Here is a 23,832-nt window from a genome sequence, read left to right as displayed (position 1 = left end):
ATCCCATGAAAAGGCCTGGCCTCTCCATGTGTCCCATCTTCCTCCAAGTACGGTGCCCAAGCTGGACGCAGTACCCTAGCTCATGCCTCACCGGCGTTAAACCCCAGGATCAGGTGCTGTTTTGCTATCTGCCTGCACATACACCCAACGTATTGTACACAAGCATTTATTAGCCCGCACATACTCAATTTTCTAATTTTTCCAGCTCCCCACTGGCGAGAAAAGGGCTCGATGCTGAGGGACCGACCGCCATCACCTCAGCAGCCCCGTCAGGCCGGGAGGCCTGAAGAGACGGCACCTCGGGGCTTTCTCACAGGGCTGGCAGGCCAGCCTCAAGCGACCGACGGCCTGGCACAGACCGGGGAGCTGCAGGTGCCTCCGGTACGCAGCTTGGCGACCCTTTCCAGCCCTATGCCAGAAACGGAGGCGTCGCGGCCGCCTCAGCCCCCAGCGAGCGCGGCAAACGGGAGGCGAGTGGGCAAGGTGAGGACAATGCCTTCACCGCCGCAGGCGGCGCATGCGCGGCTCGCGGGGCCGGGCCGGGCCGGGCCGGGAGGGGGGGAGAAGCGCAGCGCGCGGCGGCGGGCGGGCAGTCGAGCGGGCGGGCTGCCGCTGGCGGCGGGATGCGATGACATCACCGCGGCGGGACGCGCGCGGGCGGGACGGCGCGGCGCGGCGGAGAGCGTGAGTGGCCGCTCCGCGCGCCCCGGCGGGGGGGAGGGGCGCGGCGGTAGGGCGGCGCGGGGCGCGGCGGCGGGGCAAGATGGCGGCGGGCCAGCCCTCCCCCTCCTCCGCCCCGCGGAGCCCCCGAGTATTGCTACTGCGGGTGGCTACGGGCCCTCGGCCTTCCCGGGCGGCCCGGCCCGGCCCGGCCCTGCCCTGCCCTGCTCTGCTCTGCGCAGCGCGGGGCTGGGTGAGGGAGTGAGGCCGGTTGCTACAGGCAACCGGGAAGCCCGTGGCGGCGAGCGGGACCGGTGGGTGTCGGTTAGGCCTTGCTGTGTGGGGGAGCTTGGCCGGGCGCCTTGCCGACGAGCGGGGCTCCGCCGCCCCCGGGTGTGCCCCGCGGCAGCCCTGCCTCAGCCTCGCGGTGAAAGGGGCCTGTCCCTTCCGAATAAGTCTCTTCCCCGTCACTCCTGCCCAAGCCTGGAGTCGTGAACAAAGTCTGTGAGGAAACTTGGAATTGCTCAGTCTGAGGGAGATTCCTGTGCTCGTAAATCTCGCTGAGTTTTTGAGTTGCACAGGTCCACCTTTCTTGTGGTGCGAAAAATGTATGGAAGGGAGGGGCCCACCTACTGAGAAAGCTCACCGTAAAGTTTTAAAAACTGCCATAAGGTGTATAAGTGTTTGCATTTTAAAAACTACTGATGATGATGATAGGTTAAACTGATGGTCTGTCTTCGCTGTCAGAACATCATGGTTACAAAAGCTGACAGTACAGTAGGTCTTGCAGCGTACTCGGGTAGGGTTTGCCTTCTCTATGCTTTTTTCTAAATACAGATTCTTGTTTCTAAATTATTTCCAAATGTCCTGCAGTACTGGGAAAATATTTGGGCCCTCAGTTTTTTTCCTCAAATATATCGAAAAAAATGTCAATTTAATGAGCTTTTATTACACCTTAATTAAATCAAGTTAATTTGGCGGGCAAAAGCACAGTTTTCTAAGATACCGCAGTATTTGAAGACTCCTCATGCTGGGCCTATCCTGTTGTCTGAAGTGATGCTGAAATACAATATTTGTTTTAAAAAACTCAGCTTCCTTCAACCAGCTGCAGAATGTTTCCATTTTCGTAAGCTCAGTAGATTGTCTTAAAGCATGCAAACAGGTGCAAATCTTAATTACTGCCTGTTTGTTGACATAGGTTTTGGATATTTACTTTTAGAAAAATGAGCAATTTATGAGGAGTACAAGATCTAATATGAGAATAAGGGAACAGCCTGCCTGAAGCAGTATCACTAATGATAAAGACCAACAGAATCCCACTTTGGATCTGATTAAAGGTTAATCTTGTTCTGTTACCTAATATCTGATAATTTAGAAGTGTCTTTAACTTCTGGTTAACGTCTGATTCTTCAGAAGAATAAGAACTGTTGCAGGAGAGTTTTTGCACTCTAATCAGCTGGCCAGAATTTATTTCAACCTTGAAGCCAAGGGTTTAATTTTATTTCAGAATTGTTACCAGTGTTCTGGACATTCTTGATAAACCTATAAATACTTAGTCCCATGCACTTCTGCGTTTGTGGCAATGGTTCTGCAGTTCAAAACTGGATAAAAGTATTCACTTTCTCAGAGTTGACTTCTACAGGAACCATCACATCTTTTTTTTTTTAAATGAGAACAGAAGTTTTCAATTTTATTTTGCTTCACCGCTAATTATCTGATACCACCACTAATTATCTGATACCAATGTCTTGGTATGTCTCTGATTAATATTTCTTTTTGATCTAATAACCAACTTGCCCGGTCCTCTGTCACAGGAAAGATTATTCTGCTTGCCTTTCACTATTCTGGAGCAGTCCATGCAATGATTTGTTTTAAAGTTTTAATATTCTTTGTACTGTTTAATATCTTGCTACATATACATTTACATTTTTCTGTAGGGTCATTCTCTTTTTGTTTTCTTCTTGAGCCTTTGGCTACTTTTAATAAGGAACAGTCCAAACACTTTACAAATAAAACTATCTTCTGAAAACCTTACTGTGTTCATCAAATGTCCATGACATAAATGCTACTAAGAAGCTAAAATTAATTTTAGAAGCGGTTTAAGTGAAAATGATTAATTGCATTTATTTTGTCACAGGTATGAAAATTCAATGGGGTCGTCCAAAAATGTAATAAGTGAGCCTGTTGATGTGGAGGAAGGCTATAACATGATGGTAAGATATTCAGCTACTATAACAGTGTGGTAGGATTTTTTCCTACTGCAAGAAAAACTAAATTTTCGTGTCGGGATTCATTGATAAATCAGTTAATTTGTACTTTCTCTGAAAGTATTGATTCTAGAAACTGAATCAATTTGATTTATTAACACCATGATGAGAAACATTCAAAAATGAAATTTACTGTAGAAGAAATCTGAGTATTTCTTCTGTTTTTGCATCATTTCTGATTGTGTTAGTATGTAGTTTTTTTGGACTTTAAGACATTTGTTTCAGCCGATTCTCATTTTAAACTGCTTTCATCCCACCTGTGCTCTAGTGTAAGACTGTAAGGTCTGGTTACCTGAATAGAGTGGTCTTTGAAAGTAGCTAAGGTTAGAGCTGAAGTAATTTTCTTTGAGAATGCAATGGATTAAACTGGTGGTTTTGTTTACAGCAATGTGTTTATATATATGAACACCATTAAAACCAGAATCCTCATAAAAGGTCTTTTAATATTCATAGCCATGCAAAGAAGCAGTACAGATTAAATCACAAAAATCTGCTATTTGAGGCTAAACAAAATTGCAGTCACTCCTTTTGCCTAACAGATGGTTTTATCTACAGCACTTTGAAGAAGGTAGCTTTGTTGGATAGTTAAGTAGCAAATAGGAGGGATTCAGGTTGAGGAAGCCGTCAAAAACCTCTGTATCAGTATCACTTCACTCATATGAAGGAGGGTATTAAAGCTTGCTCTTGCCTAGTCAAATGAAAAGACTATGTTCATACCCACTGTGGCCTTTGGCACAATAGTTTACACTTCTCTGTAGCTGTACACTTCATTATTGCTAACTGTCCCATTAAGGCCTTCTTTAAGGGTTTGTTGTTTTCTTTTGACTGATGTCTAATTTATGGAGCCCAGAACTTTAAGTCAGGCTCTGGTTTCATGATACAGAGTACTTGGAAATGTCATGTTGAGATACTTCTGCTTTCCTTATAAGCCTTTCTGGCTTGTAAAAAAATAAACAAAATAATTTAAAAAGTCGGTTTAGTGTGGACTAATGCAAAGTTTTACACTTACATGGGAGTAATGATCTCCAGAAATAAGGATGGGAAACAACTGTCTTGGTGGCAGTTGTGCAGAAAGGAACCTTGGGATTATAGAAGGTTGTATGTGCAACAAGAGAAATTCTGCTTATCTATTAGGAAGAGTTGGGTGTGCTCTGACTAGGGGACAAGGACTTGGGGATTGGACTAGATCTGCAGAAGTCCCTTCCAGGCTTTGTTATTCTGTGACTGTGTAAGTCCCGCTAATTTATGTGTGATATGTCCTGACATATGTGTTACAATTACATCATAAGTGATGAAAAGGTAATATATTGCAAAAAAACACCAGGCATCATTTTGAGATGATTAAGTGGGATTATCATCTGTAAGATGTGAATAATCTGTCCACAGTGTTTAGCATTGAGAAGGTCTTCACTGACATATTTGTATCTGCTTGTGGACATTGTATTTCAAAGACAGATGTGAATCAGTTGGAGACAATCTGGAAGATAAAACTGTTAAGTGCTCAGATTCAGAAAACTTGAAATCTGAGGTCTGGAAAACATGAGAAAAAAGATTAAAGGAATAGCTATGGTAAGCCTGGAAGATAGGAAGACCAATGAAGGATGAAATGGAACGTAACAGCATTAAAAAATAATAGGAAAGAAAAAAATTCAAATGGTTTCCAAGTCCTCTGTGTATGGCAAGAATGAGTGGGCTTATGCTGTAGGAAAGCCAAAGTTAAATATTATGTAGATTGTGCCGAGTGAACGCTGTCTGTTGGTGGAGGATTTGAAAGAAAAGATGCAATAAATGAGGAAAGATTTATTTATTTACTGATTTCATTTTTGGCAGTTGGGGATGCCATAGATTAGCTTTACTTCCAGCTAAGGTGAGTGTTTGGGTCTTTTTTTGAAGATCTGAGAATAAATTAATGCAAAATTCAGTCTGAACATTCTTCTTTTGGTTTAAGACATTTGAGAGGTGATTAAATTAAAATTATTTGACTGTTCTGAAGTAAGCTACCACAAGTATTTACACTGGGAGTTCATACAGTAGTTTAAAGGGATTTTAAAAGTTGTGTGACATTTGTGGATCTTTAACTCTTAGATTGATGATGGAAAGTGTATCGTTAAGCAACAAAGGATTAAAAACCCAAACCAAACTTGATTCAGCAGAAATGGTCACTCTTACTAAAAATTCCTAGCGAGAATAGGCAATGAATTATATAGAATAAGGATAGACTAGAACTGGTTTAGTACAGATCCTGTTTTTTTACGTGCTTTGTGTGGGTTTCTTTTGGCCAAAATATATAACTTGCTTGATTTATTTCATTAGGTTTTCCAAAAATTCACTTATATAGCAGTGCTATTTTTTTCTTTGTTTTTGTTGTATTACATGGTGCTATCTCTAGCTAGGTCTGTGGAGCACTAGATGGCACACTGTGGCTTTGAAACAAGCAATTGAGGACATCTGGATGAGAGAAATATAAGTTAAATACTATTATATAAGCATTGAAGCAAAAGCAGTTTCTCATTTGTGTTGTTTCCTACCACCTTAATAAATTATAGCCACTCATCTGCTATATTCATTTTTACTGTATTTTCTTTCTAAAGATGTACTAGTACTATAAAACAGTGGTTACAGGCTTGAGTCATATGATGGTAAGAATGAAAAGAGGAAGAATGCATCTCCTGATCAGTGCTATAAAAAATCAGTCTGTTGGTACCTAAAATAATATTTAGATTTATGTAACTTCTTTGTGGTTAAGTTTGTCAGTGTTTAAGGATAACTCAGTCAGCAGTTTTGTGCTATCACGGTACATAAATTTATCATTACAGTATATAGTTTGGCTTAGTTTCAAATTATTTTCTGAGGAATAACTTGGTACACTGTAGAAGAGGTGAGATTTTATCTAATTGACATCTGTCAGTTGATACAAATATTTCTTAATATATTTGGTTTCAATTGTCTTGTGATGGTGTATTTTGCAAGTGCAGAGAAATATGTTTATTAGGTAAACAGAGTTAATCCTCAATGTCTCTCATTCTGTCTTTGAACAGCTGCAGCTATCTAGTAATAACAGCTAACTTTAGTTGCCAGGAAATACTTTCTAGGTTCTTGTCTTCTCGGTGAAAGAGAAGTGGGTTTTTTATACGTTTCAGATGGTTCCGATAAATCTCGTGCCTTTCTCCAGGCTCTCTCCAGTCAGCTAACACATGTATTTTGGTCTCATGCAGCTTTTATTTTGAATAATTAGTTCCAATTAACACAAGATAACTAAAACGTTTGTGAAGTCTACTGTGATGCTCTAGAAGCATTGACAATCAATTAAATGGAGCTTAAAAATGTGTGGTGTAGACATACCTATACTGGCTGGGTAGTAACTCTCATGTCGTGTTGATGAATCAGTCTGCTTATCATGCTGAAAAATGGTTGTGAAAATGAATGTGTACACCTGTTTAGGATATTTGAGGAAAATTCAGTACCCGTGCACCCCACTTTGGATGGTCTAACCATGTAGTGGATGAAATTAACATATCAAAACAAAATTATTTTTTTTTCCTTCCCTGTATTTCATGTTTTCAGGCTTCTTTCCAACGCTCTAATAGCCATGACAAAGTGAGGAAAATAGTTGCAGAAGAGGGACGTACAGCAAGGAACCTAATTGCATGGAGCGTTCCACTGGAAAACAAAGAAGATGATGGTATGTATTCAACAGTCTTCCACCACTTTTTCCACTTCCATCCCTTTGTCCACTGGAGTTGCTTGCCTGGAAACATATTTCTTACATAGGATTTCTCTATTAAAAAATAAATGGTTATGTTCAGCATACATAGTGTAATTTTAAAACTTTTTTCCAAAATGTGCCCTGCAGTTGACAGATCACTTCATAAAACCTTCACAGTGACAGGTTGAAAACTGTTTTAATTTGGTCTTTAAGTAATATCTAAGACTGTTCTCTCTTGCCAATATTACTTCTGTAATATAATAATGTTACTTTGAAATATTGGACTTTGAAAAGGCTGTTAAAATCCTCTCTCTTGTAACTTGGGAATTTGGAATTGTAGGGATGGCTTAGAACAATCCAACTAGTTGCTCTCTATGCTCTAAAACAAGTAAGTTTGGAAGTTTCTTTTAGTATCACTTCAGTCTGTGGTAAACATCTGTGCAGAATCTTTAAGGAAGGGGATATGTGGGGACAGTTTTCCATAATGCAAGTCCTGAGAACAGTTTTGTTACTGTTGTAATATTCTTTTGTGGTATGATGACTTAAGGAGCCAGGAATTTACTTTAATTTTTATACTGCTCAAGCTGTTCCAGATGTCAGAATGCTGTTTCTGAGGACTTAATCTCAAGTATTTTCGTAGCTCACATGTCTCTGTGGAGGTGCTGCTGCTTTTGAGACTTAGGCAGGAGTATCTAAAAGTAAATTTTTTTTTTTTTTTTCTGTGGGGGTGGTTGAACACTGGAACAAGTTGCGTAGAGAAACTGTGGGCAGTCTTCATCCTTGGACATGCTCAAAACCTGACTGGACATAGTCCTGGGCAGCGTGCTCTAGCTGACCCTCCTTTAAGCTGGGTTGGACTAGATTATCCCTAGAGTTCCTTCCAACTTCAGCTGTTCTGTGATTCTGCCAGTGGAAAAGATATTTCTATGAACAGTTACGTCTAAGTTACAAGATAATTAACTCTATGTCTGAAGCAAACGGAAGCAGAGTTTAAGCTGTCTTTGGCTTGCTTTATGCATTAAGGTGTATTTGTGATTCTTCTTTTTTTTAAAGCTCATAAGTGACAGAAGACAATGAGGTGAATGAAAACCAATTTAGATGTTTGTATGTGGACGTTTATATAGGTTTCATCAAGGAAATTACATTCAGTTCAGAATGCATAGCTGTACCTCTGTTGAACAATGACAAGCAGAATGACAGATGACTTACGTTTGTCAGCTAAACATCCTAAACCTAATTACAATGTCCACATTTACAGGCTTTGGTTTCTGGTTCTGACCCTTTTACTTCAGCATTGTCCCAGCTATCTTAAGTACATTTTCTATAGTAGCAGCAGAAAAGCATGTACTGTGAATTTTTGTTAGCCACGTGTAGGAAGGGAAAATGGAAATAATTTAAGACTTGAGCATAATCTGACCAATTAGAATGCATACCTCCCAGCTTTGGATCAGATGCAGCAGCTACTGAGTTTAATATCATGAATATGTGGATTTGTAAGTGGGCCAGTTCTGTGTTCTTATGAGAGCTTCATTTACATCTGTCTCCAGAAGGTGCCTTTATCTATTTGCTAGTCTTACAGTTGCCTGCATGTTCTTGAGTATGTTAGTAGATCCATTGATATTATTGGGCTAGACACATATGTCATTTAAGCAGAATTAGAATTGGGATCTAAATTATTTATAGATCCTGAATTACACTTTTGGGGAAGTTGTAATATGAATGAGTTTATGCGAAAGAAACATAGAGTATATTTCTAACAGTATGTTTGAGCTACTCATGAGTTGATTCAATTTCTGTTTAAAGAGTCTGTTATTTTTTAATACTATGTTGCTTGTAATACTATTTTAGAAACTTCCAAGTGAGACTTTTTTCCTTAAAAAGAGTGAATGTGAGTTGTTGATGAATGTTTTCTCCAAGTCTAACATTTTCTGCCAAAACATGAATAATGAATGTAAAAGTGAATTTTTAGCCTTCATTAAATAGTTGTTATGTATGATAATTAAAATGCAAGTAGCTGTGTTCATTTCCTTCTTTTGGTTGTATTAGCACCATTGTGATTTTTAAACTTTTTGTCGCTGGTGCTTTCTTCTTTTTAGAATTTCTTCATTAAATCTTAGGCTGACCTTTTTGCACAATACAAAGAATCTGATGATAGTTGCCTGACGGAAGATTTCCCTGTGGAAAGGGACTTGTGGCTAATGAAAGTCTGGCAGAGCCAGATCCTTTATCTCTTGACCCTTTTCTTGGCATAGAGGGTATATATGTTGGTGTCAGTGAGCTCTGATTCATTTTATGCTGATCTTTCAATATGTATTTTGTCTCTGAGGAATGATACAGCAATATTATGAATTAAGACAGTTCTAACTCATTCAGGGGTTGTGTAAATCAGGCCAAAGGTTCAGGTTGCTTGAGCCAATCCTACAACTCTTCTGTACAAAGCAGAATTTTGTCTTTGGGCAGTTTCTTCTGTTCCTAGTATTCAGAGGTATTGCTTTGGCAGTAACAGTGCGTGATTTAACATTTTATATCATATAGTATTATTCATTATGAGATTGATTTTTTTTCTGCTGAAACAGTGAGCGTACGCTGTTACTAGTGGTAGTGTTATAGAGGGTTGATAAATTAAAATGCTGGGTTCATTTTTGCAGTTTGTATTCTTTCTTTTTCTACTTCCTTTAAAAATTGTGTGCTTATGTCCTTCTTACCATTTAACTTTTCCTCTGAAAGGCTTGTGTATTTTATATAGAGGACATGGGTAAAAGAGCAATAATGAAAAGAATCGCAATCAAAACCTTCTAATTCCTTAATGGAAATATATAGTTCCAGTCAATAAGAAATATTTTCTTAAAAAGGAGAGAGATTTCTGGAATGGCAGGTGGCACTTCTGTTACATGTTTTGGAACAGCATGCACCCTTGTTATGTCAGAGCTGAAATTCTAGTTATGAATACAGATCAATGACATGAGAAAATCCAAAACATGGTGGCAATGGTCTAGAAGAGGTAGTGACTGTTAACACATTTCAACTATTGAAATTAAAATACTCCTTCACAAAATTCATTAATATGCAGCAGATTCTGTTGGATAGACTAATTAACAGTACAGTTGACTTTGTGTCCTAGGAGGAGAGTCTTAGAACTGAAAAAATCACTAGTCTGATATTCTGTCTCCAGAATTAGATTTGCCATGGCCACTAATCATCTCTTGCAATGACTTAGATCTTGCCCACCTTGGAAAGCTGTGATCGTTCTAATAGAGGATTTGAGAATTTTTTCCTTTGTAATTATTTTATATGCCTAGCATGAAATTTGAGGCACTGCATGCAGATAAGCACCACACACAAATTTTATTACAAAATCTAAGCTATGATATTAGTAACGGTTAAAACATCCCAGAGGCTTGACATTTAAATGTTAATAAAAGGTAAGGTACCTCTGGAACTTTAAGAGATGTGTCAAAAAAATGGAAAACCTTGTATTTGTAACTGTTCCATTCTTATTTCCTATTTGTTTAAAATCACTTGGGCTCTTGCCATATAGAATTCATTTGTAGATTAAGCATTTCAGGGTAAGGAAACATATTTTATTGCTTGAAAGGTACCTGGCACGCTTTGGGGAGCCTGCAGTATAATCTACTCCTGAAGTAAATGGGTTTTGCAGTATGTGATGAAAGTCATGAAACTTGGCTCTCTTTGGCCAAGTAAGGAAGTTGTAAGAGTCGTGACTGAAAACATTGTGTGTAAGCCCTAGCCACATTGGATCTGACTGGAACTGGCAGAATATAACATGAAGCGAAGGGTATTCTTTAAGGCTCGTTAGTTTCAAACCTTGAGTTTCACTGAAATGAATGGGAATCCAGTCTAGTGCTGGTAGGTGAATACAGGGCCATTATATTCTGGATGAGACAGTGACAGTGATTTGTAAAAGTAATTTTGTGCAAAATATATTGCTGTAATTCAATCTGGAGGTGGAAAAACATGGAGAATTTTGGTTATATCCATGCTTGAAGGCAGTAATTTCTCCAGATCTTTAGCGTTGTACGATTAGGAAAATCATATCTACTACTGCTCTACAGACTTTTAAAAACATATGGTTTATAATAGTATTAGAAACTTCTTCCTCAATTAAGGGGTCAAAAATAATCAATCTCATCTGGTTGCTTCCTCCAGGCAGATGCCTCTGCCTTACTTTAAATGAGATTCAGGCAACCAGGTCTTATTCAAACCTCATTTTTCCCAAAATGTTTCTTAAGATGGACAGCTGCACCAGCAGGGAAGGTAAGGTAGATTCTAGAGTACAGGCTGGTTATATGTAGCAATGGCACTATAACGTAGACTGACTGTCATAGAGGTTTTATAGATACCATGGAAGAATAGAGGTGACAGACTATCCTCAGATTCATTCAAGGAAATGAAAAGAAATATAATTGAAAATTATTATCATTCCTGCTGAAGGTCTGATGGTGAACAGTGTCAAAGGCACTGGAACAACATACACAGTTGATCTCTCCCATAGTGAGAACAAAAATGAGGGCTGCTATTTAATTACTAAATTTAAAGGCAATTCCCACATTTCTCATGTCAGTAAAACTATCCAAAAGAGAGAGATGAGAGGGATGATTGTTGAGATTGTTAGTATCAAAGATAGATTTTGAAAATAGTTTATCAGTGGCTTTTTTTGGAGATATTAGCACCTTAGCTTTTTGTGACAGGAAGTCGTCACAAATCATAAACTCTGTGTGCTTCGTATTTAATTACCAGACAGAGAGGAAATGGACTTCAATTGTAAAATACGACTGTAGCTCCCTGAATGCTGCAAAACTTTGCTACTTTATATATTTCACATTGGCAACTTAATAGCGAATGAAATGATAATCTTTGGTTCCTATAGTTCTTTCCTTAAAATTCAGTAAATTCCTAGCAGATAATGCCCTTCATATGTCATTGAGCTCCTATGCATCTCATAGGAATGCTAATATTGTATAGTTACGTACCAGTAGTCACTGAACATATGCATAACCATTGAGCAGTGCTCTTGTGTTGTCACTACTTGTGAATATAAAAGGACAAAAGCAGAAAGGAAGACATCATCTAATAACCAGAGGCATTTATTAGAAGAAAGAGACTAGTAAAGCTTGGAAATGTGGCTGCTGCTGAAAGACAAAACTTTTTGGCCCATACACCTTAAGAAAAAATTAGTCCCTGCCACACATTATTTGCTTTTAAGTTTGCAAAACCTGGTATTTACATAAGTTTTGTTTTCTCTAAGTGTCTGCCTTATATAGAAAGTGCCTGAAAACTTACTTTTGTGTTTATAGGAGACTTGTTCAGACATTTCCCAGTTCTTAGATGATGGATTAGTATTCTGGTTTTTGTAGAATTTAAAGAGACTGCAACTTTTTTTTTGTGTTCATCTCCCCTTTTTTAATTTTAACATACCCATATTTGTTTGTAAGCCTTTTTGCTGTGCAAGTTCTGTATGACATTGCATTCAAAATCTTGTCTTTGAGAATGTAAATCATATCAGAAGAGAGACTTTGGTGATTGAAATATTTCAGTTATAATAATTCTGACATGGAACTGGTCTGCAGTTTAAGCTTTTTAGTGAATAGGAAGTTTTTATACATCTGGTAGCTGAATCAAATTTTTTCCTGAATGCTGCTGAGTTCAAGATATTAATTTGTACCTGTTGTTTTGGCCAATGTAGCATTTTAAAAATGAATTATCAAGCAAATAATTTTTAATTTGTTTTAAAATTAAAGGCCTTGTTGCCTGGAATAGCCAGTGATGCAAACCAGCTGTACAGCTGCTTGATTAAGACAGGTTTACAGCTGCTTTACATAACCAGTGCAATGTAAAACAGCTGGACTGTGTTAGGGAATTTGGCCTAAGAACTGTTAAAAACTGAACTGGACAATTCTGAAATTCAAGAATGATCTCTATGGTCTAGGAAGGAACTGTATTCAACTAATGCATTTATTTGCTTGGCTTCATACAGATAAATAATCTTGAAACTTTTGCTTAGATGTAATCTGTGCTAGGGAATGCTCTTGCCCAGTTAGTATTTTGTCTTACTTGCTTACATTTTTGGTAATTGGATCCTGTGATTTTCAAGTCGTACAAGTTAGATACTAAGTTGGAGGAATAAAACTTTTTTTTTTTAAAAAAATTATTACTATTTTTAAAATTACCCCTGAGCAAACCTCAGAGATTAAATGCAAACATGTCAGGTAGGTCTAGGCTAACACAAATTTATCTATGCAAAGATAACTCTTAAACAGTTAAGAAATTGCCACCAGCACAGCAGTGAGACCTGAAATCATCCTTTCTGATTGTGGGAATTTAAACTGCTGTTGGAAGCATAGTTGCTAAAGTCACTTCTTATAAGCAGTGGCTGGAGACAGGTACATTTGAGAAGGTGTTTCAGATTTTAAGGGGACTGACTCAAGCTCTGTGAATGTTTTTCTCTCTTCCTTTGGCTACCAAAATGTAGGTGAACTAAATCCAGTTCTAAGTTCTGTTTCCCCCCATATTTCTTGGCAGAAAACGTCTAAGTCTACCGGTAGGTTGTTTGAACAGTTTGAGAAAAACTAAATTATTACATTTGTTTTTCCTAAGAAATATATTCCTTGTTTTAATTCTGTAATATCTGATTGAACAGTCATTCAAGAGCAGACTTTTTTTAATCTATGTAGAAAACTGGTATCATATTTGACATGTAGATTGTAATGATAGGATTTTTAGAGGCACTGAGCACTTAAAGGTAGGTTATCTTTGTTGAATGAAGTCTAATTCTTGCCTTCCTTTGTCATTTTTTCTCATTTTCTATGTGTTTTCCAGCATTACTCACATTCTGAACTGTGGAATATATATTTGGAATATACAATTTTACAAACCTCTTAACTCATAAATTGTGCCTATATCAGTACCTTGCAAGATGGTATATGTGCGTTTTAGAATGCTCCATCTAATTAAAATCGTTATTATTGATTAAAAGAGTTGCTTCTCCCACAGGAAAATCAAAATGGCAAGCTGGTGGAAAAACAAAGAGGGTGACTCAAGGAACACACAAGACTGCAAAACAGGTATCTGCTCATTTTTTATTTTGGTTTGGACATAAAATTAACAACATAGAAATGTTTTGTGATATCACTGATACATTATTGTCTGAATAATATATATATAAAACCGTGCACACGTATTTTTAAAGCATACAAATTTCAAAGTCAAGTATTCAGAAGTTAAAAAAATGCCAGAATGTAGGTTATCTTGCTCAGCCTTTACTTTTTTCATTTCCTAACCTCTGGATGCATAACTTTTTGGCATTAAAGTTGGGAAGGTACTGTTCAACAATAAAATGATACAGGTTATTATTTCTATAAGCATGCTACTTATACAAAGGCTACCTTTCTGCCCAATTTCTAATTTAAGGGAATGTTTTATTTCCTGACCTCATGTGTTAATGGCTGGAGAATTTTGATTTAAAATTTCAATATATGCTATTTTGGAAAAATTAGTCCAGGTGAGTAAAATTTCTGAGAGTTATGACTGGAAAGCAAGTCTGAATGAGAAGCGTCAAGAAGAAACTGCTCATATTTTTATTCATGTTTTTTTCTGTGTGAGTGACAATCTTTATTACATTAATAAAGTAAGTCCTCAATCTTTCCTCGTGTTTAATATTTTTAACGGTAGCTTTTATTTGATTAATGGATTTAGGTATTGGTATGGCTTTAGCCTTTTAGTATTTTGAGACGGTCTGTCAGATTTTGATAATATGGCATATGGAAGATGTTATTTTTCAGAAAAATTGTTCTGCTTCCATAGAGGTGTATTTGCATCTTTAAAACATAGGCACGTTATTTTCCTAATTTAGTTTAGCAGCTATTAAGCTTGTGTTCTCTCTTCATGTTACTAGTGTGTTACAAACACTGTGTATCCTGGTTTTCTTGTTCTGTGAAGGTGGAATTTTATTGATGTAGTTGGGGGTCCCTGAAAGGGTTTACCCTCAGAACCTTTTGGGTAAGAGTAATGTGCTACATAGTTTGGGTTCTGTATTTTAGTCACTTGGGATTATGTAAATAGTTTTCAGAATACTTGCTTGTTATTCAGTGGCTCTGTGGGATTGCTATACTAAAACTATACTGTAGAAACAGTGCGTTCCTACTGGGTACAATTAAGCTTTCAAATGGACTGCCGAGTGTCGGTGCATCTTGGCACTTCAATTTGGCATTCAGCACCTTTATTTCTATTGCATTTCAGACATTGGGTACTGCTGTAAATTGGTGGCTTTTTTGTTACTTTTGTTGAGCCTTCAGTTTTAATTTTCCTTTAAGTACAAATGGGCCGCTCATCTCAAGAAAATAAACTTACAAGAACTCTTTCATATGATCTTATGAACCTCATCTTCCTCTTAGTAGGGTGCTGGCAAATCTACATTCAATAAATTTTGGCATCCTGAGAATAAATATACACTTCATACTTTCCGGAACTCCAAGGCAAGTTACTGAAACTATTTTGGAAAAAAAAAAATAAAAATTCAGTTTTAACATCACTTTTGTCATCCACACTGAGTTACCTGAGATGTAAGAAGAAATATTCCCATGTTTCTTAACTTCAAAGGCAAAAAAGCTTTACCTTTTCTGCAATTGAAGGTTTGAACTATCACTACAAGAGAGATAATATGAACTAGCCCCTCTGAATCTTTGCCATTCTTGGGTGGGTTTTGTTTTTCTAGTGAGGACAAGTTTCAGTGTAGGCCTGCTAGATCATGTCTGTATAAGCCATCATCACACTTTGGGTAAACAAGCATATTATTTGAGGGTGGGGGGAGGCCAAGGCAAGCTATTTTTTGGTGTGTTTGTAAACACTGTGATTAAATTTTGGATAAGTGTATTGTCAAAGGCTAAGGGATCTGAGATCACTTAGAAGATTCAAAAGTAAGTACTTATATCCAGTTAAGAATGATACGTAGAAGTTTGCAGGATTGGAGCTTTAGAACTCTGCTCAGAAAAACTTAATTCTGTATCCTTGTGTCTTGTCAGTGGAAAGAGGCTTATGTCTCAACTACTAACCAAAGTGAAAAATCTGCTAAGAGTTAGTTGGAAGCACTAGGCACAAGGTTGTAGGTGGAGTTTATGGGGCTGGGGTATAGCTCCATGTTAGTGAAGATGTGGGATCGTTGCCTTATCTTCCTTCAGACTACACTGTTAGAAATATTTTGTCCTCTGCCCGTATGTTCCCTCTGAATACCAGAGAGATCAAGAGATTATCTTCTCTGGAAATTGAGTTTCAGTGATGCATCACTCTCAACCTGAGCATGACACTGAAAAATATGATCTGGTCAAAAGTACATACTTCTAATAAATACTGTTTAATTAAAACTTAATTCCAGGAAGGATGAATAAGAATAATAAAGCTATAGCTGTACATCAGCACAGAAACTACAGTCTTAAAAAGTCTGTACCTAATCCAGCATTTCTTGCTTTTCACAGTGAAAGGTTAGTTTGATTCATTAGACAATTTACTTAAGATGCTTACAGGTAAAGATTCTGCTGAATAATATACAGATTAACTCAGAAATCCTGGTAATTTTTTGATGCTTGCATTAAACAATTGTGCAGAATATAGCATTCTGTATAAAATATTAGTAGTATCTTTATATTAAAAGTAGTCTTTGCTGCAACTCTTAAATTTAAGTAAGTATTGGCTTTAATTTCAGTAAAGTTGGTGCCAGTCAAACTTGATTAAGTTTGAAAATAGCTTGCCGAGTTTGATCTTTTTTTCATGAAATTTCTGGAGACAGAAGTGCCAAACATGGGACACGATTTGGATTCTTCTCTGAAAATTGAATTCCGTTTTCTTGAGTGGCAGATACCAGGCTGTGACAAATTCAAATGTACAGTGTTAGAACTGACTTGTATCAGGAACTTTAAATATTATTTCTATTAACTAATCGCCAACCTAATGCTTACCTGCTTGTGTGATTGTGTTTACAAGAAATTTGGTAGTTCAGGGATTTGCATCCTTTCAAAGGTGTTCTGCTGGAATATGAGTAGCTGTAAATGTTGCTTAGGTTTTACTTAGACACTGGAAATCTGCTTATAGGGGTAAAAATGGAACTGCTACAACTCACAGTAGTTAACACAGTTCAACATGCTGTTTTCCTAAGTAAAATATGTCTGACGTACAAGAAAGATGATAAATGGATGCCAAATATAGTAGGTGGATAACATTTATTGCTAAATATCAAAACATATTTCATGACACTGTCTTAAAGATGCATTTGAAAATGTATCTTTCAAATAGTGGAAATTATGCATGGTTCCCATTCCAAAACAACTGTTCCTTTATATCAACAATATTAGCTGAATGAGTAGAAACCTAATCACTTTACCAAGGTCACATTTTATAAATGCAGGCAGCAAAAGGTAACTGTTAATATAGTTATTTATGATCCTGTAGTTCAGGTTGTGTCATTAAAAACTGTATTTTTTAAAGAGCTGTAAATTAGTCAGTATAAGCTTTGCTTTAAAGGTTTATATACAAGGCCTCAGCTAAGGAGCATCTTTTCTCCAAGCTGTTCTTTGAGATGACTCTTATGTCATAGAAGAAAAATATTAAATACTCAGACATATGAAACCCTTCTGAAATTCCTGTTCATTGGTTGTTTATGACATGCATCTTTTCTGAACATGTCTCTCATGCATACGTTAGCTGGGGTTCATCTGGAGTACACTTAGAGCATTCTGAGATATATGTAAGGGTAGCAGAGATGTTAGCATGATTGTAATAAATCAGGTTCCCATTCTTCCCCTTCTTACAGAAAAATTAGAACCTGAATTCAAACGCAGGTGAGAGCATAACCATTTTGACAGCCCTGTGTCTGCCTCCCTAATAACAAAGTGGAATTTGCTGTGTTTGATGCTGTGTGGTAAAGGTAGTCAGAGCGCTGCGGGGAGTGAGCAGACTGGAACCCAGAGAGAAAGGCTGCCAAAGAAACAGAGCTCTGTGATTTACTAAATAATTTGGCTGGTTCTATCTTCGTGTCAGGGTTCAGTTCTTTTGTAATGGGAAGCTGTGTTTATGGTGTGAATTTATCAAACAAGCCCCCTAAAATCTAGAGAAGAAAGGCATTTATAGTCTTAAATACAGTGGTTGAAAAATCATTTGGTTATTGCCTACTTTCCCATTCTGTAATTTTGAGAGAAATATGAGTTCATTTACATGTTTCCTAAACATGGAGGGAACCTTTTGTAGCTTAGGCACAATTTGTTGGAATTCAAGAGAAATCCACCAAACCCGAAGATCCTCTTAAGGAGAATGAGGGAAATTTTCTCTAGACTTTGTACAATCTTTGGGTTTCTATATATTTCATCATAAAAATATGATTATAGCTCTTCCTTAAAAGTACTTTCATTGAGAAGTCCATCCAAAACTATGCTACAGTCCTGATTACTTCATGTTGCCTGTGGTCTAAAATGACTTTTCTATAAGAATTCTCTGTCTCCAAGTATAAACTTACCTGCCATTAAATGCATCTTTTGGCACAAAGAAATAATGTTTCCCAGCTTTTTACATAGGGGACAAAAAGGCTTGAATCCCAGTAAATTGTTCTGCTATTTACAGTATTTCTAGTTAGTGATTAGATATTCTAATTATAAACTCTGAGTACTGCGTTGTGCAATGTTGGTTTTGATTGTTTTTATTCAATCACCAAAAGTAGAGTTTTTAGAATGGACTTTTGCAGTAATCACTATGAGTGCACTCCAGTAAGAACTGATTTTCTGGACATCTGTGCCACAGTGGACCAATGCATGAAAACTGCATTAAAAGTGCTATTAAAATGAATGCATTAATGGAAAAAAAACCACAAACCAAACCAGACTATTGTAGCATGTAGCCAATACCTCCATCACAAAATGGCACACAGTTGGGCATCACTTTGGGTTTACTGGAGGTGCTTAATCCACCTGGATACTATGGAATGCAGAAGCTTATAGAAGTCTGGCACGGTAGCAGGATTTTTCTGTTTGTTTTTTGTTGTGGGAGAGAATTACAAGTTTAATAAGGACAGTGTCATGGGGCCAAGTGCTGATTTGGTATTTTCAGCCAAATAGGCATGCTTCAGAATCCTTTGGAATATCCTGTGCAGGTAAATGACAGTGTATCACTGTCAAGGAGACATAACCCCATATGAGTGACTAAGCTGAACGCACAAGGTCAACAGATGCATAACGCTGAGGTGGCATAACAGTACTTCCCAGTAGGTACGTAGTGATTCCTGTCGGTGCCAGCATTTGTGAAGACAGTTGGATGTTCTCCCATCACATTTAGCATATTGGCAGTTCTCTGCATCTGTGCAGCAAAGTGGTACAAGATCAATTAGCCCGCATATTAACACTAAAAATCAAACAACAGATTTGTTGTAGATAAAGCTGTTAAATTACAACTTAAAACAGCATGAGGATGCTTTCAGACTTGGTGTAAGTAGGAGCAACTTGATTCATTGGCACAGCACTTGCATTGGGTTGAATTGAGCTTTTGCAATGTTAGCAATATGGTGAGTGGAAATCTTAGTACAAGTAGTCTTCTAAATTGTGAAAGCTTCCCTTTGTAACTAATTCAGTGCTTGCTGGCATCTCTGCAGTGTAGCCATAACATATCAATCAAAGGGCTAGCCATATCAGCATTTCCCTGACATTAATGCTCACATATTAGAATGAGGGTTTAAAAACAATGAAGTCGTATGTAATGTCTTGGTAATAGAATTTAACTGTGATGGAATATTGCTGGTGTGATTGTGTAAAATGTTATTTTCATCTCTGGATGCACATACTTGTCAGAATAAGTAATATAGGATATGTAATGAGAAAATGTAACTTTCCAGTGTGCTAAGACGCAGAATATCTTGTACTGTGGTGCAGTGTGAATGTTGGGTTATAAATGTCAAAGAAACAGAATCTAGTTCTACATAGCTGCTGCATATATTTAAGATAAAAATGTCTGTTTTAAAAACCTCAAGTCACTAGGGTGATGTAGTCTTCTCCAGTGAAAAAATTTCTTGATTACACATGCTTGAATATGTTGAAAAAATGTGCGTTGCACAGTAGCCCAACCCCTTACTGTACCTTCTGTTTGTTCTTTTCCTTTTCCATTGTATCTTGTTTTTTCAGAGCACTACCATAGACTGTAAATTAACATCAGCAGCAGCTGGAGATAAAAACTTTGATAAAAGCCCAACAAAAACAAGACAGCCTCGAAAAGTTGATCTGCGAGCTCGATACTGGGCATTTCTTTTTGACAATCTCAGACGGGCAGTTGATGAAATCTATGTTACCTGTGAATCAGATCAGAGTGTAGTAGAATGCAAGGTAAGTGTTCAGCTGTTCTTTGCCTGTTGTCACATGGCTCTTACTGCACTTTTTTTGTACTTTACAAAAAGCCAAAAGAGGGACTAGAGCTTCAGAAACATGTTACTTTTTGAATTGTATTTAGTGAAGGCTTGTAAATAGAAAAACTGATGACATATTTCTTCAGATTTAAGAAGATGCTTTCATCTTAGGCAGTGACTAATTTTTGAAGTGCATAAAACTTGTAATGATGTACATAATGTTAGTAGATCTCAGGTTTTTTGATTAAATCAGTTTTTGCTTATTGAGTTCTGACTGTTAATTTTCTGACTGAACACCGATTTATTTATTTTTTCCCTGTAATGTTCTTTACTGTAGGTGGCACTGTTGTGATTCAGCCTTTTTCACATTCGTTTACTTCCTGTTAAGTGGCTTAATTATACATTGCTCCCTTTTTGCAGTAATAGTTACCGTTCTTCTAATTCTCTCTGTGGCGTTAAGGAAGTGATTGGTGGTCAAGCGTAAACAATGTCTGGTTGGGATGTCACTGTAAGGCGTGCTTCCTAATTTTGGAATAACCTGTGTTTGTAACAGCTTGTGGATCTGTTTTACGTTTGATTATGATTTTCTAGTAGATCCCTAGAAAGACCATTGTCATTTAATAAAAATTGCTCATTCTTTAGAAATGAAATTTATCACAAGCATTAAGAGAAGCCAGAAGAATAGATTATAAAATAAATGTTAAAGATACCACTTCTATTTTCATATTAAACATGGCTGAAAAATCAACACATTCTGGAAGTGATTATCTAATCACTGTAAAAAATTACATATATCAATTTAAGTATACTTTTTTCTTATCATATGCATCTAGTTCTCTGCTGTAATCAGACACGGCCAAATTGACTTTGAGATTAGCGTACAAATACATTTCATTGAAAGCAGGTTTGAAAACTGAACAGTAGCTAGAGGCTTCCAGATCACTGGTTGGTCTAACACAATTTAACATTTTGTTACTGAACTGTCTTCCTGCTCAGGAAACTTCTCTGGAGAATTTTTTGGTTTAGGAAAATCAGTCAGCCTTGCATTGTAATTAGATTACCATTTTAAACTTTTGTGACTGAAAGAACAGAAGTGTATTTGTATCATTATCACATATTTTGGGGGTTAGATATCATTCAGCATTTTAATCGTGCTACTTGATCTGTTCTCGGATGGAGATATTACATAGGCTAAGTGAAAAGTCTTCATTTTAGTAGATGCTTGACAATGATGTATGTATCTGCGTGTATCAGATTACTTGTTTGCAAAACAGGGTTGGAAAAAAACAAAAATGAGTAAACAAGGGAGTCCAATGTCATGTGTTGTAAAACTTAAGTAGCATTCACATTGCATTTACCTTTTAAAAGATCTTTTCTTCTCAGCACGAAAAAGTGGCTTACCTGAGTAGCTGGAATATGCATTTGTGCTATAGTCTTTTGTTTGAGATTTTCTTTTAAAGGTTACTGTTACACGATGATTATTACTCTTTTGATAAATTACTAACATTTCTGTTAATTAAACTATGAAGTATAGAACTGTTGAGTCTTGCAAATTATTTTTACTAATAAGGTTTCACTTTTATCAATTCTGTTGATTGTCATTAATTATTTTGGGGTGGTTATTGTTGACAGATGCAGTCTAGTTTCTACCAGAGGTGAAGTTGTCAATGTGTTCTAGCTAATCACTTACAGCAGAATACCTTAACTGCTGTCTTTTGAAGTGAGTGCTTTACATAACTCTTAATAGATAGGCATATAACGTTTTTGGTACTACATACGTAGGCTTCAGCTAGGGATTGATCAAACTCATCATTAGCATAGAGGTATGCATTAATTTGGGGTGGAATATTAGTGATAACGAACAACAGATCCTTGTGGAAACCGCAACTCTTCCTCACCTCTGATCCTGAAAAGCTGGTGCGTGCTGTCCTCCATCAACTGAAATATCTTGTCTAAGTGCAGCTTTCATATTATGGAATATATAGAAAGTGTTTACTGTACTACCTCAACCTTTTAGGAGTTCATAAATTAAAATTGTGATCTAGACTCAGAGTTCAGTTGGTAAACGATATTTGCAAAGCACTCATGTGACATTGTTTCAAGAATTTGTGTAGCTTAGTAGAAGGCTTATGTCCTGCCTTAAAAATAGCTTAACTCAGTCTTTAGTTTGATCATTACAATTTGTCTCATTATGATGTGACTCAGTTCAGGTAAATAATCATAATTTTCTTATCTAAAACACGTACTTGTTTTATCGCCTTGGCTTTGGTAGTCCTATATACATTGCTATCATGTTACTCCAAAGCACCAAGTTTCATACTTTGTATTGACTGTTCTGCATGTGCCTGGTCAGATCTTGCAAGATCTCTGGTTGTACCTTTTCTTGCTATTTGAAAACATTAAAGCAATGAACAGAATCTAGATTCCCTGTTTTGTGTCAGCTTGTGTGTCCGCTGTTGCAGGAAAGATGGCTGTGGCAAGGGTCTGTGTGTTATTCCAGGGATGGCTCCAGCTGCTTGAATGTGCAGGGTTGGGAGGATGCAAAGTGATTTTATGCCTCTGAATGAGGCATATGTGAGTAAGGGCATAATATGAGGTGTAATATGAATTCTGTGTGGTCTAATGAGGTGTCTCCCTAACTCTGCTATTGTCGGTAGAATACTGATAATGCAGCCGTGGCATGGCAAAATATGTTAAGCTTCATTGGCAGGAAAATAATGTCTATGATGTGTATAATCCTTTTCTTAGGCCTTTGGACTTTGGAGGCCAGGTTTAATCTAGTCATACCGTGTTTCTTGTCTGTCCTTGTATATCCATGATTTTCTGTCATCCCTGCTGTAACTTTTAATATCAGTGGACCAATTTAAATTAATTTAGTCGTTATAGATTTCATGAGAGTAGGTGACTAGCTTGGAAGAAGACATCCTGTTATGGTTCACATTGCAGAAAAAACTGCCACTCAATTTTTATTAGACACCAGGGAGTTCTGAGAGAGAACAAGAGAACATGAATGCACCACCTGAGGGAGGAAGGGTTGTGTGTGTGGTACTTTTTTGTTTTGTTGGGTGGTGTTTTTTGTTGTTTTTGTTTGTTTGTTTGTGTTTTTTTTTTTTTTAATAAGAATTAATTGAAGTGCATGCCATTTCTGGCACCAGAGAAACAAGTAAGGAGATCATAGGAAAACAGGGTCCACTAGATCCACAGTTTGCAGAACCACTTAGGCTTTTTTTGCTTGGTGGTTTGTTGTGGGTGGTTTTGATTGTTGGTTTGGGTTTTTGTTTGGGCAGGAGGAGTTCAGCTAATTCTTATGCTTTTTCCATTCTTATGTATGGCAGTGCTGGTCTTCTGACTATGTTAATTTTAAGATGAAATTCCACTTATAATAAACTTTTACTAAAGCTCATTCTAAAAATGAGAATGGATTAGCTTCATTTTTATGCTGTTTTTTGCAAACTTGTTATACTACATAGAAAAGTATCTAGTGGTTAAAATGTTACAAGAGATACCAACAGACACATCAGCTCGGTTGAGAATGGATTAATGTATTTCTGCCATACCTAAAGAATTGAGATGGTTTTGATAAATGAGAATTTCATATTGCCACATTTTTCTGTTTATTTTCCAAACTCATTTGACAGAATATCTTGTTAGCTCTTTTCATGAAGTACCATTTTTATTTTTACTGCTGGACATATATGGAAAACAATATTAAATACGGATCCAAAATGGTTAAACTGTTAACTTTTCCTTCTTTGTTTTTTATTAAGTGGGATTTTGAAAAATCTTTTTTATTAAGATAACTCTGTGTTATC

At 37.1% G+C, this 23,832-nt stretch overlaps 1 protein-coding gene across 5 annotated transcripts in view; it reads left to right on the top strand.

The window, feature by feature from the left end:
• Positions 1-565: 565 nt before the first annotated feature.
• SCAPER (S-phase cyclin A associated protein in the ER) overlaps positions 566-23,832 on the top strand; it is a 169,172-nt gene continuing 145,905 nt past the window's right edge. For all 5 annotated transcript variants that reach the window (XM_072870685.1, XM_072870684.1, XM_072870683.1 and 2 more), the window contains exons 1-5: positions 566-684; positions 2,798-2,873; positions 6,492-6,609; positions 13,645-13,715; positions 19,803-20,000. In XM_072870685.1, the coding sequence (XP_072726786.1) occupies positions 629-684; positions 2,798-2,873; positions 6,492-6,609; positions 13,645-13,715; positions 19,803-20,000 (519 nt within the window). In that variant the 5' untranslated portion in view covers positions 566-628. The remainder of the gene's footprint in view (positions 685-2,797; positions 2,874-6,491; positions 6,610-13,644; positions 13,716-19,802; positions 20,001-23,832) is intronic.

This window comes from Ciconia boyciana, chromosome 8 (assembly GCF_034638445.1).
Source record: "Ciconia boyciana chromosome 8, ASM3463844v1, whole genome shotgun sequence".
Taxonomy (NCBI): Eukaryota; Metazoa; Chordata; class Aves; order Ciconiiformes; family Ciconiidae; genus Ciconia; species Ciconia boyciana.
Note: the sequence above shows the minus strand (reverse complement) of the source record. Positions and strands in the feature narration are given on the sequence as shown.